At 40.6% G+C, this 12,517-nt stretch overlaps 1 protein-coding gene across 1 annotated transcript; it reads right to left on the reverse strand.

Annotated features, from left to right (window-relative positions):
• Positions 1 to 1,414: 1,414 nt before the first annotated feature.
• LOC139938490 (uncharacterized) lies at positions 1,415 to 9,845 on the reverse strand. Its single transcript, XM_071934051.1, has 4 exons — positions 9,692 to 9,845; positions 7,068 to 7,251; positions 5,759 to 6,014; positions 1,415 to 5,063 (listed from the first exon to the last, which is right to left on the reverse strand). The coding sequence occupies exons 2-4, from the start codon at positions 7,233 to 7,235 to the stop codon at positions 3,241 to 3,243; spliced, it is 2,247 nt and encodes a 748-aa protein (XP_071790152.1). The 5' UTR covers positions 7,236 to 7,251; positions 9,692 to 9,845; the 3' UTR covers positions 1,415 to 3,240.
• Positions 9,846 to 12,517: the final 2,672 nt, after the last annotated feature.

Raw genomic sequence — 12,517 nt, forward strand, 5'->3', positions numbered from 1 at the left:
CAAATTAATAGACTGGGCCCCTGTCTTTATCCGCAAGGATAAATACGGTTACCTGCTTTTCAGAACCAGTGATTTCATTGGATACACTGGGGCCAATTTCATAGAGCTGCTTAAGCAACAAAATTGCTTAAGCACGAAAATAGCTCGCTTATTTTACACATGTTACTGGCCAAAATTTCATGCCATATACATTGCTTGTGACTGGTATTTAGCTGTTGTTTACTTAGCATAACAATTAAGTGGAGTCTTGGCCGGTAATCTGATTTTACTAAGCAAGGATTTATTTGCTTAAGCGAAATTTTGTGCTTAAGCAGCTCTATGTAATTGGGCCCTGGTTTCATTGGATAAACGTGCAGTGACGTAAGCATTCTATATCTGTGTTTTGATTGGTCCGAGGTGACGTTTAGCAGCTGCACTTGTGGTCGTCTGGCATAGATCTAGGTGACGGATGAAGATGGACGGTATTAACCTACGACTCTCTGGCGTTATTCATGAGCCTCGAAATGTGACGTAAGATGTTTAGGCTAAGTCTAGGCATGGAGGTAGAAATATGTCTAGGCACAGTACTTCGCTCAGCCCCGGCGGCCAGGTCTATCCAGGTATGGGCTAATCAACTTGCACAGATTATTGTTCAGCAAGTACGTCATGTGTGAGTGTGATGCATTTTACCAATGAGCGTGATTGGTACGTTTGCCCATCCCAGCGCCTTTGGTTTTAAAGGCGAGGAGCTCGGAGGCAAGTAGCCTACTACCATCGTGCGTGGTGATTATGTATTGTAGGTGGCAGCAGACTTTCACGTAACAAAGCGCTCTACGTATCGGCGCACGTGCATGCGCTATGAAAAATAACCTGTTAAAGGCAGTGGACACTATTGGTAATTACTCAAAATAATTATCAGCATAAAAACTCACTTGGTAACGAGTAATGGGGAGAGGTTGATAGTATAAAACATTGTGAGAAACGGCTCCATCTGAAGCGACGTAGTTTTTGAGAAAGAAGTGATTTTCCACGAATTTGATTTCGAGACCTCAAGTTTAGAATTTGAGGTCACGAAATAAAGCATCTGAAAGCACACAACTTCGTGTGACAAGGGTGTTTTTTCTTTCATTATTATCTCACAACTTCAACGACCGGTTGAGTTCAAATTTTCACAGGTTTGTTATTTTATGCATACGTTGAGATACACCAAGTGAGAAGACTGGTCTTTGACAATTGCCTTTAAGTTTGCCACCTTGTATTCTACAGTCTGCATTGGAAAGTCATTACTTTTTAATCTTACACAGTACAAATAAATCCCCTGGCGGCTGAGAAAATAATGCACCAAGAAGATTAGAAAAACAACAATTACTATTACGTTTATTTTTTTTATTTATTTTTTTTTTTATTGCAATAATTAACCTTTCTTTTTGCAACGTCCTCGACCGAGAGGTTGGAAAACTTATGACGAGCAATAAATGCACAGCAGAACTAGGTAGAGTTCGTAAGAATGCTACACAAATATTCAAAATAGTGTCGCATTTGTTGGGAAAACAGAGCAACCAACTTGAGAGGTAATTTATTTAATTGAAGGTTTGCCGAAGTTGTTGAATTTATTCACAACATCCTGTTAAAACATCTGAGCGTTTTGCATTCGGCCGCCCATGCCAACCAGCACGGTTTGTTTACCAACAATGGAAAGCGTGCAAACATGGTGGCCGGTCACTGTCAAAACTTGACAAAATATGCCTAAAGTAAATGTACACCTGCTTGGGTAAGTTTACTTGCCTGGTCAAGTAACTATTTAAACTGTCAAATTGTTATTATAATAAGAACTTGCTAGGGTGACAGTAAGCACTCACTCTCTTTCCGGGTGCATGGATCAAAAGTTCCGGACGAAGAGGGCGAAGTATAGGCCCACCTATGGTAAATTTACAGACATTGCCTCCCCAGTGGGCTGTTCGTACACTAACAAAGCTACCCTTTATACGATGCGCCCAATGAACTGTAAAGATAATAGTTCTCATTCATGAATTGTTTTAACACGTCTATATTAACAGCATAAAGGCTACTCTTGCAAACTACCAGCAGAAATGAAGACTATGGTAAAGTGCATGTACCAGCAATGATACGATACCACTTCCTGTTATATAAGCGCTGCATTGGCAGAAGTGATACCGGTACTATACTTCTTGAAAATTATTATAATAATGGGCCACAGTTCGACGAAAGGAAATACATTGCTGTTATCTACAGGGACCATAAGGTAAACATGGGGTTTCCTGCCCTTGCAATATAACCCTCGTTTCCAGGTTGGGTCAGATCGATCTCGCCGGGGCCAGAAATAATGTTAATTCCAAAATGGCGCAGCGGGCCATGTCACAGGCAATCTCCAATAAGAAAGCTATTCACTGCAGTTCAATAATTCACACATTTCCCGTTGATAGTATACACTGTTCGAAAAATGACTCAAGTGTAACCAAAGTGATCATAACGTGCACTGCATTTGGTTTCCTCCAAGTTGCTAGTAAAAGTTGCTTGTAAAAGTTGCCTGTAAAAGTTGCCTGTAAAAGTTGCCTGTAAAAGTTGCTTGTAAAAGTTGCTTGTAAAAGTTGCCTCGCGTAAACGGCCCTTTGATTATTGTGATGATGACGCCACGTGCGTGCATTTCGTCAATTCTATTTGTTTCAGACGGAGACAAAAATAAACAATTCAGAACCGGCCTCGTTGTATGAATCGAACCTTTTATTTCGTTTATCACAACTTCACCATGGCATTTCCGCAGATATCACAACTTCACCATAGCATTTCCGCAGATGGCATTTCCGCAGATCTGCGGAAATGCCATGGTGAAGTTGTGATAAACGAAATAGAAGGTTCTATGTCTATTGTACGAGGCCGGTTTTGAATTGTTTATTTTGGTAACGAAGGGTTTGGTTCAAGGCAGTTTTCAAAGACCAGTATCTGCAGTGTATGACCAAACATAAACATCACAATGAACTAACAAATCACCACAGTCGGTCATGAGAAAACAGTGAAAAACACCCTTAAATGTTTTCCCACAGTTTTCAAAAATCAGGTTTTGGCCGGACGCGCGTGATAGAGAACATTGTTTACTAATTTCCTAAAAACTTTTTCGTTTTAAGCAACACTATTTCAAGGAAGGTTTCTCACTTTGACAATCTTTATACCAACCCCAAATCCAAATCTGTTAGCATTTCAATTTTACAAAAATGTTGTACACACAAATGGCTAATAGAAGTTTCATTTCCTTGAGTGTGTCCTGCAATGGATTTTATAACTCGCAGCATGGCGGAACTCTTTATTGCAGATAGTGCACTGGTGAGGTTTCTTATTCGTGTGAATCAAGTTATGGGTAGTCAGATAGCTGCTGTAGGCAAACCTAGCCGGGCAACTCGGGCATTTATACGGCTTCTCACCCGTGTGAACACGCAGGTGACTCCGGAGATTCTGTGCACACGAGAAGCTCTTCTCGCAGTGGTGGCACCTGTACGGGGTTTCCCCGGTGTGGATGCGCCGATGGCTGGTAAGGTTGGAGCTCTGAGCGAAGGCTGCGTCACATTCGGTACACTTGAAAGGCTTCTCACCCGTATGTGTCCGCACATGTTGCTTAAGTGCGTAGTTGAACTTGAACCCCTTCCCGCAGTCTTTACAGCGGTGAGGGCGCCCGATATCGGCGGGAGAGTCACTTGTAGCCTTTTGCCGCTTCCCGCGTTTTTTAGTTTGCTTGACGTCCGCACGAGGGTGCATTTTATCACGGTGCATCTGCAGCCCGCCCTCTCTCTTGAAACCCATCTTGCACACTGTGCACTTGAATGGTCGTTCCCGTCTGTGGGCCCACTGTTCGTGCGTCTTATACGGCCCTTTCTGATTGAATTTTCTTTCGCAGAAATTGCACTTGTAAGTGACCGGTCCCCTCTCGTGATTCCGCACGTGAAGTTTGAAAGCCTTCAGGTACTTGAAGTTCTTGGGACACTCCTCACACTTGTACGGCGTGATGCCCGTGTGAATGCGCAGATGCTTGTTCAGGTTGCTCACCTCTGCAAAACACTTGGCACAGTAACTACACACGTACGGTTTCTCACCCGTGTGAATGCGCGTGTGCTTGCACAAGTTCGCGTTGCTGGTGAAAGACTTCTCGCACACTGTGCACAAAAATCTGCTGGTTTTGGTTCCTCTGTTTTCTTTGGCTGAAACTTTGCATTTTTTAGGCCTACCACGTCTCTTTACAGCAACTGCATTTCTCACCGAAGATGACGGATTTAAGCTCTTATTATTTTCAATGGTCGGACAGTTTTTACTCCTCAAGGATGCCCGAGTCCGACTCCCCATCTCATCAACGGGTTGTTTTTCTAAACGTGTCCGCCTTCTGTTTTTGATACCCTGTTTTTTAATGGTGGGTGATGTGGCTTTAGGTTGATCTTTTACAGGCACCTTGGGTTGGTCTTTCTCAGGCACCTTAGATTGGTCTTTCACTGGCACCACTTCGTCACAATTAACTGTACTTTGTGAATCTGATGCAAGAGTTGAATTATCCCGCTTCTTTGACAGGATTGACTCCTTTCCCGCCCTTTCCGTACTCTCGCACACCCGAACTTTTCCCGCGAGTCTATTTACCTCGTCCGTTGAATGCGAAGGCTTTACGTGACTGCTTTTGATTTTTGTGGAAGATTCTACAATTTCTCCACAACTGGATTTCAAGCTTTGATGTCTTGTCTTGATTCTATATTTGAGATATCTTAATTCATGATTCCTCCTGTGTGATGCATAGCGAGAGAACGTCCTGAAACTCCACCCACAAAGCACACAACAAAACACCTTACAGGATGATACCATACGGCTGTTTGAGTTTTGACTCTTCTCGCCATTAAGATTATGGGTATCATCCCGGTTAAGATGGTGCGCTCGCCTGAAGTCACCAAGGGATAATTTCAGGATTGGGAAACAGTCGTTGATGCGGATGACTTGATTCTCAGTGTGTTCCCGTATGTCACTGCGGCGAGCTGGTATTGGGGTTCTGTGGTACTTTCGATGACACACACTGCATCTTTTATCATACGCGATACCTACATAAAGAATATCACACAATAAAATTAATTCACGCGATTTTACTATGGGTGCGTTCGTTTAGCTTCCCTGGGTCAGCCCCGGTGTGTGGCGGTTTTGTTTTCCAGGACGAACGTGTGCAGATAATTACTCACGTTCGTCCTGGAAAAAAAACCGCCACACACCGGGGTCGACCCAGGGAAGGTAAACGAACGCACCCACTGTCACTGGGTCGGCCATTTTGAAAAACCGATAAGATCTTACAATGTTCAGCTTGTTAATATTAGCTCCACTAAAAGAGCGTTGACATGGGTGTATGTGTCCCATTGGGTTGAGACAAACTTCATCTTTATCAGTGGTCCTAGCTTCTGAGAAATTTGTGACGATAATTTTTTTTGTGACGATAAAATATGGTTTTTTTTAATGACAAATGTCTGTCATTCAGAGTAAAACCATCAAGCAAGTTAAATAGCAATCTCAAAGATCTTACAATGTTAAGCTAATAATTAGTATCATCAGCTCCACTCAAAGAATGTTGACAAGAGTAAAACATATCTCAGAGGTGTGTATGCCTACTTGTCCCTTTGGGTTGGCACTTTCTTCCGCAATAATATCAGTGAATGGTCCTGGCTCGTGAGAAATTTGTAAATTGTCAACTGGTTTTGGAAAGAATTTTGTTTTAGTGTTGAATTTTAAATGCGTTGATTGGACTTACCTTTCAGGCCCCCTGTCGACTTTCTCCCACCGTTTGTAACATCTTTGCAATGTTCACCGTCGTTCAATCCCAGAATCAACTCATGACCATGACCTACGACCTTTGTGGTGACGTAAAAGATCTTGTCCTTGTATTGGTAGGCGGCCATGTTCACTCCAGTCCAGGTGACGTACGTAGAAGTTACGTGCCGTAGCCAGTTAGTGTTTTCGTCATCACAGACTTTCAGGACTTTGCAGAACGTTTCCCCACATTGAATCTAAAATGGACACCAATAAAATATTGATCTTGAGGAACTGTTGACTGATGTAAAATTCCACGATAGAAGACTGTTAAAAAACATCTCTGGTCCTTCAACGATCATTTTGTTTTCAATATTTTCAAAAGCTTGATTTTCATTCGTTTATACAACGGCCCTTTATTCAAAATTTTTCACTGAGTTGTTTGCCCTTGCATAAAAAAAGTTCTTCACGCAAATCAACTACGCTTAGAATTAATTTAAAGGCAGTGGACACTATTGGTAATTGTCAAAGACTAGCCTTCACAGTTGGTGTATCTCAACATATGCATAAAATAACAAACCTGTAAACATTTGAGCTCAATCGGTCATCGAACTTGCGAGATAATAATGAAAGAAGAAACACCCTTGTCACACGAAGTTGTGTGCGTTTTGATGGTTGATTTTGAGACCTCAAGTTCTAAATCTGAGGTCTCGAAATCAAATTCGTGGAAAATTACTTCTTTCTCGAAACTATGTTACTTCAGAGGGAGCCGTTTCTCACAATGTTTTAGACCATCAACCTCTCCCCATTACTCGTCACCAAGAAAAGTTTTGTGCTAATAATTATTTTGAGTAATTACCAATAGTGTCCACTGCCTTTAATGAACCACTGCAGTCATAATGTGAAATTTACAAGCGGGACAGCCATTTAATTGTTTACATGCAAACACGCCCCAATTTTACCACGCGAAACACACTTTCGCTATACTTTGCTAATTTATGCTATATAAAGTGACAGCTTAACCTCGTCGCACGTCTATCTCAAAGAAGAAAAAGAGCATTCCCATTATTTTCACATTTCTTTTTGCAGCGAATAGAATGTTTCGTAAGAGTTCAGCTACAAGTCAACTGATGCGAATCATTCGTTGCGAATTGTGACGTAAAAATTCGTGTTGCATTAGTTTGCATTCGCAGGGGCTAGGAAGTATGGACAAGGCTTTACTGTTTTGGCCCCAGGCGACTCCGGAAGTGGGTTTCATCCAAAGGATGTCAATTTCACAAAATATAGTTTTACCAATCCAAAGCTTTTACCTCCCAGGTGTGAGGCAAACCATTTGATGGTTGATGGTCTCCAGTGGCTGGTAGAATACGCCCCTCCAGAGGTCCAAACCACACCCCTTTGTCGATACCTTCCATTGCCCAGACACCCCGCTCCTTTGTCTTACCCCCTCGACAGACGAAAAGGCAATGAGGATGCATGATGGGGATCTTTAACCTGCGATCGTGGGTGGAAAAAAAAACATGTTAAGTTATTCGGTTTTGCGGTAACACCATTATCTACTTTTCTAATGCGTAGATTTCGTTCTTCGGAAACATCTCAAATATTTTGTTCTTCGAAAACATCTCTATATAGGCCTACTGTCTCAGAGCTCGGAGTATGGAGCAATAAACTAGGCGCTCCTTGCGCGGAGTAAGTTTCTCTCTAATAAAACAAACAGCTATATTATCCAAAATGTATGATTATGTGGTTTCTAAACAATAACTTACAATACAATTTGTGTTTACAAGGGGGTAAATTGTTTTATACACACACACCATAACAAAACACATGTAAACACAAAACCATCGTTACACAGGCTGTGCACAAGGAAGAAATCAATTGTGAACTTTTTAGTTTTCGAACACTCTTTTGCGATCTACGCCGTTAAATTGCAAGACCACCTGCAAAGTTTGATTGGTGTTGTTGTTGTTTTCGTTGTTGTGGTTTTCGTTGTTGTTTCGCACATGATAATGGTGCTGAACCGAAGGGAGCCCTTGGTAGAAAAGATCGTTTTATTTCGCTCCCTTTAAAGGCAGTGGACACTATCGGTAATGGTCAAAGACCAGCCTTCATAATTGGTATATCATCAACATGCATAAAATAGCTAACCTGTGAAAAATTGAGCTCATTCGGTCATCAAAGTTGCGAGATAATAATGAAGTTGTGTGCGTTTAGATGGTCAATTTCGAGACCTCAGTTCTAAATCTCAGGTCTCGAAATGAAATTCGTGGAAAATTACTTCTTTCACGAAAACGATGGCACTCCAGAGTAGGGAGCAGTTTCTCACAATGTTTTATACCATCAACCTCTTTCTATTGCTCATCACCAAGAAAGATTTTATGCTAATAATTATTTTGAGTAAATACCAATAGTGTCCACTGCCTTTAATTTATGACAACGTTTGCTTAAGTGTCAGTTTGCACGTAAATATATCCGGTATGAATCCAACCATGGATGGAGGAATGGAATGGAGGAAGGAAAATATTATGTCCTTCCTGATCTAACTGGTGATTGATCCAGCCGTCTATACTGTCATTTAAAGGCAGTGGATGCTATTGGTAATTGTCAAAGACTAGCCTTCACAGTTGGTGTATCTCAACATAAGCATAAAATAACAAACCTGTGAAAATTTGAGCTCAATCGGTCGTCGAAGTTGCGAGATATTTATGAAAGAAAAAACACCCTTGTCACACGAAGTTGTGTGCTTTCTGATGCTTGATTTCGAGACCTCAAATTCTAAACTTGAGGTCTCGAAATCATTTAATAGATGTTAAATTTGCATCGGGGATAAAAATTAAAAAAAATTAATAGTCTCGAAATCAAATTCGTGGAAAATTGCTTCTTTCTCGAAAACTACATCACTTCAGAGGGAGCTGTTTCTCACACTGTTTTATACTATCAACCTCTTCCCGTTACTCGTAATCAAGAAAGGTTTTATAATGATAATTATTGTGAGTTACCGGTAGTGTCCACTGCCTTTAAGGGTACTGTCCTTTGCCAGTCTTCTCACTTGGTGCATCCCAACATAATGCAGTAAATAACAAATTTGTGAAGTTGTTTTCTTGGTCATCGAAGATGCGAGAGAATTGAAAGAAAGAAACACCCTTGTTGCACGAACTGTGTGTGCTTTCATATGCCAAATAAAGGGCTTCAGGCCTGAAGTAATTTAATGTTTTGATTTAAAAGTTGTCTCTTTCTCAAAAACTACATTAATTAAAAATGTCGTTTTTACAATGTTTTATACTATCATCTCTCCATTGCTCGCTACCAAGTAAGTTTTACGTTTTTTATGTTTTTAGCAATTATTTTGAGCATGGTGTCTGACATGTTCTCGTGCCGGCCGTTGAGACAACATGACTTTCCTAAACGCCCCGGGCGCCATTTGAGTGCCCCAAACAAAGTTATAAGAATCCCATTGTTTTCCGACGCCATGTGCTACAACAAAATGCACCCATGTCTGATGTTCCAACTGTTGCAAGATGTTCAAGACATGACGATACAATACAGCCAAGTCTGAGCCAAGTGAGCACGACTACCAGACAGATAGCAATGGTACTGGTGCCTTCAATGAAGTTGCGAACCCCATATTATTTCCCGACTGCCTGTGCTAAACAATCGGTCCAAAAAAATAAAGCATTGCACACTTTCAACCGTCTTGCAAAAATATTGTCCAAGACATGATGGTACCCAAAGTCAAGCCTGGGACCCTTGCTCTATATGCCGAGGCCAAGGAGGCTAAAATACATGTAAGCCTACACTACACAATTTCTTACAGCTCAACGTGCATGGAGGCGGTGTCCCACAAACCAAAGTCACTGTAAACTTTCAACAAAGCCAAGATTTGTTTTGTAAACAACATTCAATGGACCATTTAATTGGGATATCCTAGACTCACCTTCTCTTCAGCTGAGACCCATCATGGCATAGAATGCTCGTCAGTTTCTCCTCAGTAGGCCTTATGCACCATTTTCTTGCGTTAAAAACTCAGATTTCTTGTGGCATGAGAGTGGGAGACAACTTATTGCAACAGCCCACCAAAGGTCGACAGCTCGAGCTAGATATCGCTATACGCACAGAAGGCATGTTCTACTGCAGTGATACCAGAGAGGTCACGGCTTGCTATATGCCGAGTGAAAACGCGGATGTTCATCGTTAAAACACCTCCCCTCGAGGGAACGAACCGATTACACTGTTTTAAAGGGATTTTCACTTATACTTGGAGGTTTTTTTTATGATTTCACTTTCTTGTATGATGAGGTGGTATAGGAAAGTTCAGGGTGATATAAAATCGCTCTGCTTCATACCTCTATTGTTGACGAGACACTGTTTTAAAGGGATTTTACTTTCTTGTTTTTATAGAACAATATAATTTCATTTTCTTGATGATGAGCCGGTAGAAAAGTTCAGGATGATATAAAATCGCAATGCTTCCTACTATATACCTCTATGGTTGATTACACCGGTTTAAAGGGATTTCCACTTTCAAGATTCACTTGCTGTTTTTAGAATATGATTTCACATTCTTATAATAATGTTTTTAACTTTTGTAAATCTCATATTTTTAAACTAGTTGTTTAACATTCTAACTTTTTGCAAGCTTTCTATATCTAGATTCCTTAAATTATTTTTCTGTGTAATACTTTACTTTGTATAAATTTTGTCTGGTCCAGACTTTTATTATTGTTCTTTTCCAGCACCTTGAGGCGGATTCTTTCTGCTTCTGTTTTTGTTTTTTTTGCGCTTTATTATTATTTTGAGGTGGTTGAAGGATCGACAGGATGGTAAAAAAATCTCTCATCCTCCATGATATCTTCTTGATGTTTTTATGATCACTTTGTTTTATACGATGAGTGAAAAGTTCAGGAAAGTTCAAGTTCAAAATCGCTCTGTTGGTGATGGTTAGTGACACTGTTTTAAAGGGATTTTTTTCTACTTCATTTGATGGTTCTAAAATAAAATTTCACTTTCTAAAGTTGAGGTGTTAGGAATATTCAGGATATCATATTGTACAACATCGCTTAATAGTCGTTATGTCTTTTATTGGTTTGTGGTCAAAACATGTAGAAAAGTAAAGATGGGATAGCCCTCAAAACATTTTGGTATATAGAACTACCTTTAGTTTTGTTTCAGACAAATCTTCAAAATCTTAATGGTCTTTTTGGTTGGGCTTGTGTGTTTTTCATTGTTTACAATAAGTGTGACCTTGTACATTCTTTGAGTATTCTGGCAGGTTGTGTCATAATTTCAACATCAAACCAAAAGCTATGAAAGTAAAAGATGGACAAGTTTTGAGATGTGCCCCTTTCATCATATCAAAAGTTGATAAGAAATAGACAGTTCAATCCCCATAGTATGTAAGATTTGATGTTTTCTTCCATTGAGCTGTGTACAAATCATGCCTGCAGGAAGTCCAGGCTCTGTGGCTTTTTTGTAAACATGTGATGTAACAGGTCACATCGTCTATACTGCAGTACCAAAGCATCAGCACTTATTTGTACCGACTGCTGAAATCTTAAATAAGGTACTGGTGTCGCATACAATTATGTCTTCTATGCAATACTATCCAGAGGACAGTATTGCATATGCAATAATGTTCGCCGGACGGTTTTGCATATGCAATCGTGTCCGCCCGGACGCTGCATAATGTCATTGTGTCCGCCTGGACACATTTGCATATGCAGTTGTGTCCGCCCCCGTGCAAAACCGTCCTTGCAGTAAATTAAACGCCCTTGGTCGACGGAACACGTTCGCCATTTTTACAAGCTATAGTGCATGTCGTGAATGACATGGGAAATGTTTGGCCGTTGGGTATTCGCTGCAATCATAAAATACGCGAATATTCATGCTGCATATTATGTAGGTTCAGTGCATGCACGCTCGCTTACGCGCGCACATAATGTACAGTCATGTCCATGTCCGCCGGACGGTTTTAGCATAATCCCGTACACGATTGCATATGCAAAAGTGTCCGACACGGACAATATTGCATGGCGGACACAATTGTATCTGACACCGGCGAGGCAAAATCAGTACAAGGAATATACAAAAATAAATATTAAAAAAAGAAAAAAACAAAACGAAAACAAAGCATATTTTTAAGTTTATTTTATTACCTTTATTTCACAAAATACATTGTGGCGCAAAAGAGAAACACTGAACAGCCACATATGCCCACTAAATGGGGAAGTGTCACACAACTTCATCTTTCATTCTTCCTGGACCGTGTGGTTGACATCATTGGCAGGAATACCCAATTCGGCAGCTTCCTGTGGTACTGGTGTTTTTATGGGTGTTGTTGGAAACTGCTATAAGAGCCACCCCCTATATCCTCACCAGCGGCGAAAATTATGGACAACTTCAGGTCTGTTTTTCTATGGGCACTTATGGGCAATTACTAAGACTGAGGTTTCCGTTTCACAAATTGTCGAAAACAAGCTCATTTTGAGAGCTCTTGTTGCTGCCGTTTACGTTTCCAACGTTTATGTACGCCTAAGGTAAATCTGACGTGGAGTAAGATACGTGTAAAAAAAAACATAAAATAAAATGTTTTATAAAACATTTAAATTACTACACTAAAGCTTATAAAAGATTGTACTAAAAAAATGTAGCATGTCCTCGTAATTTGTTTTGCCTCAACTTAACTTCCATGTTTTAATGGGGACAAGGGCACGACCTATAACTGAACACTGACATCAATGTGGGGATGCATCGTCCCGTCGGT

This window comes from Asterias amurensis, chromosome 6 (assembly GCF_032118995.1).
Source record: "Asterias amurensis chromosome 6, ASM3211899v1".
NCBI classification, from domain to species: domain Eukaryota; kingdom Metazoa; phylum Echinodermata; class Asteroidea; order Forcipulatida; family Asteriidae; genus Asterias; species Asterias amurensis.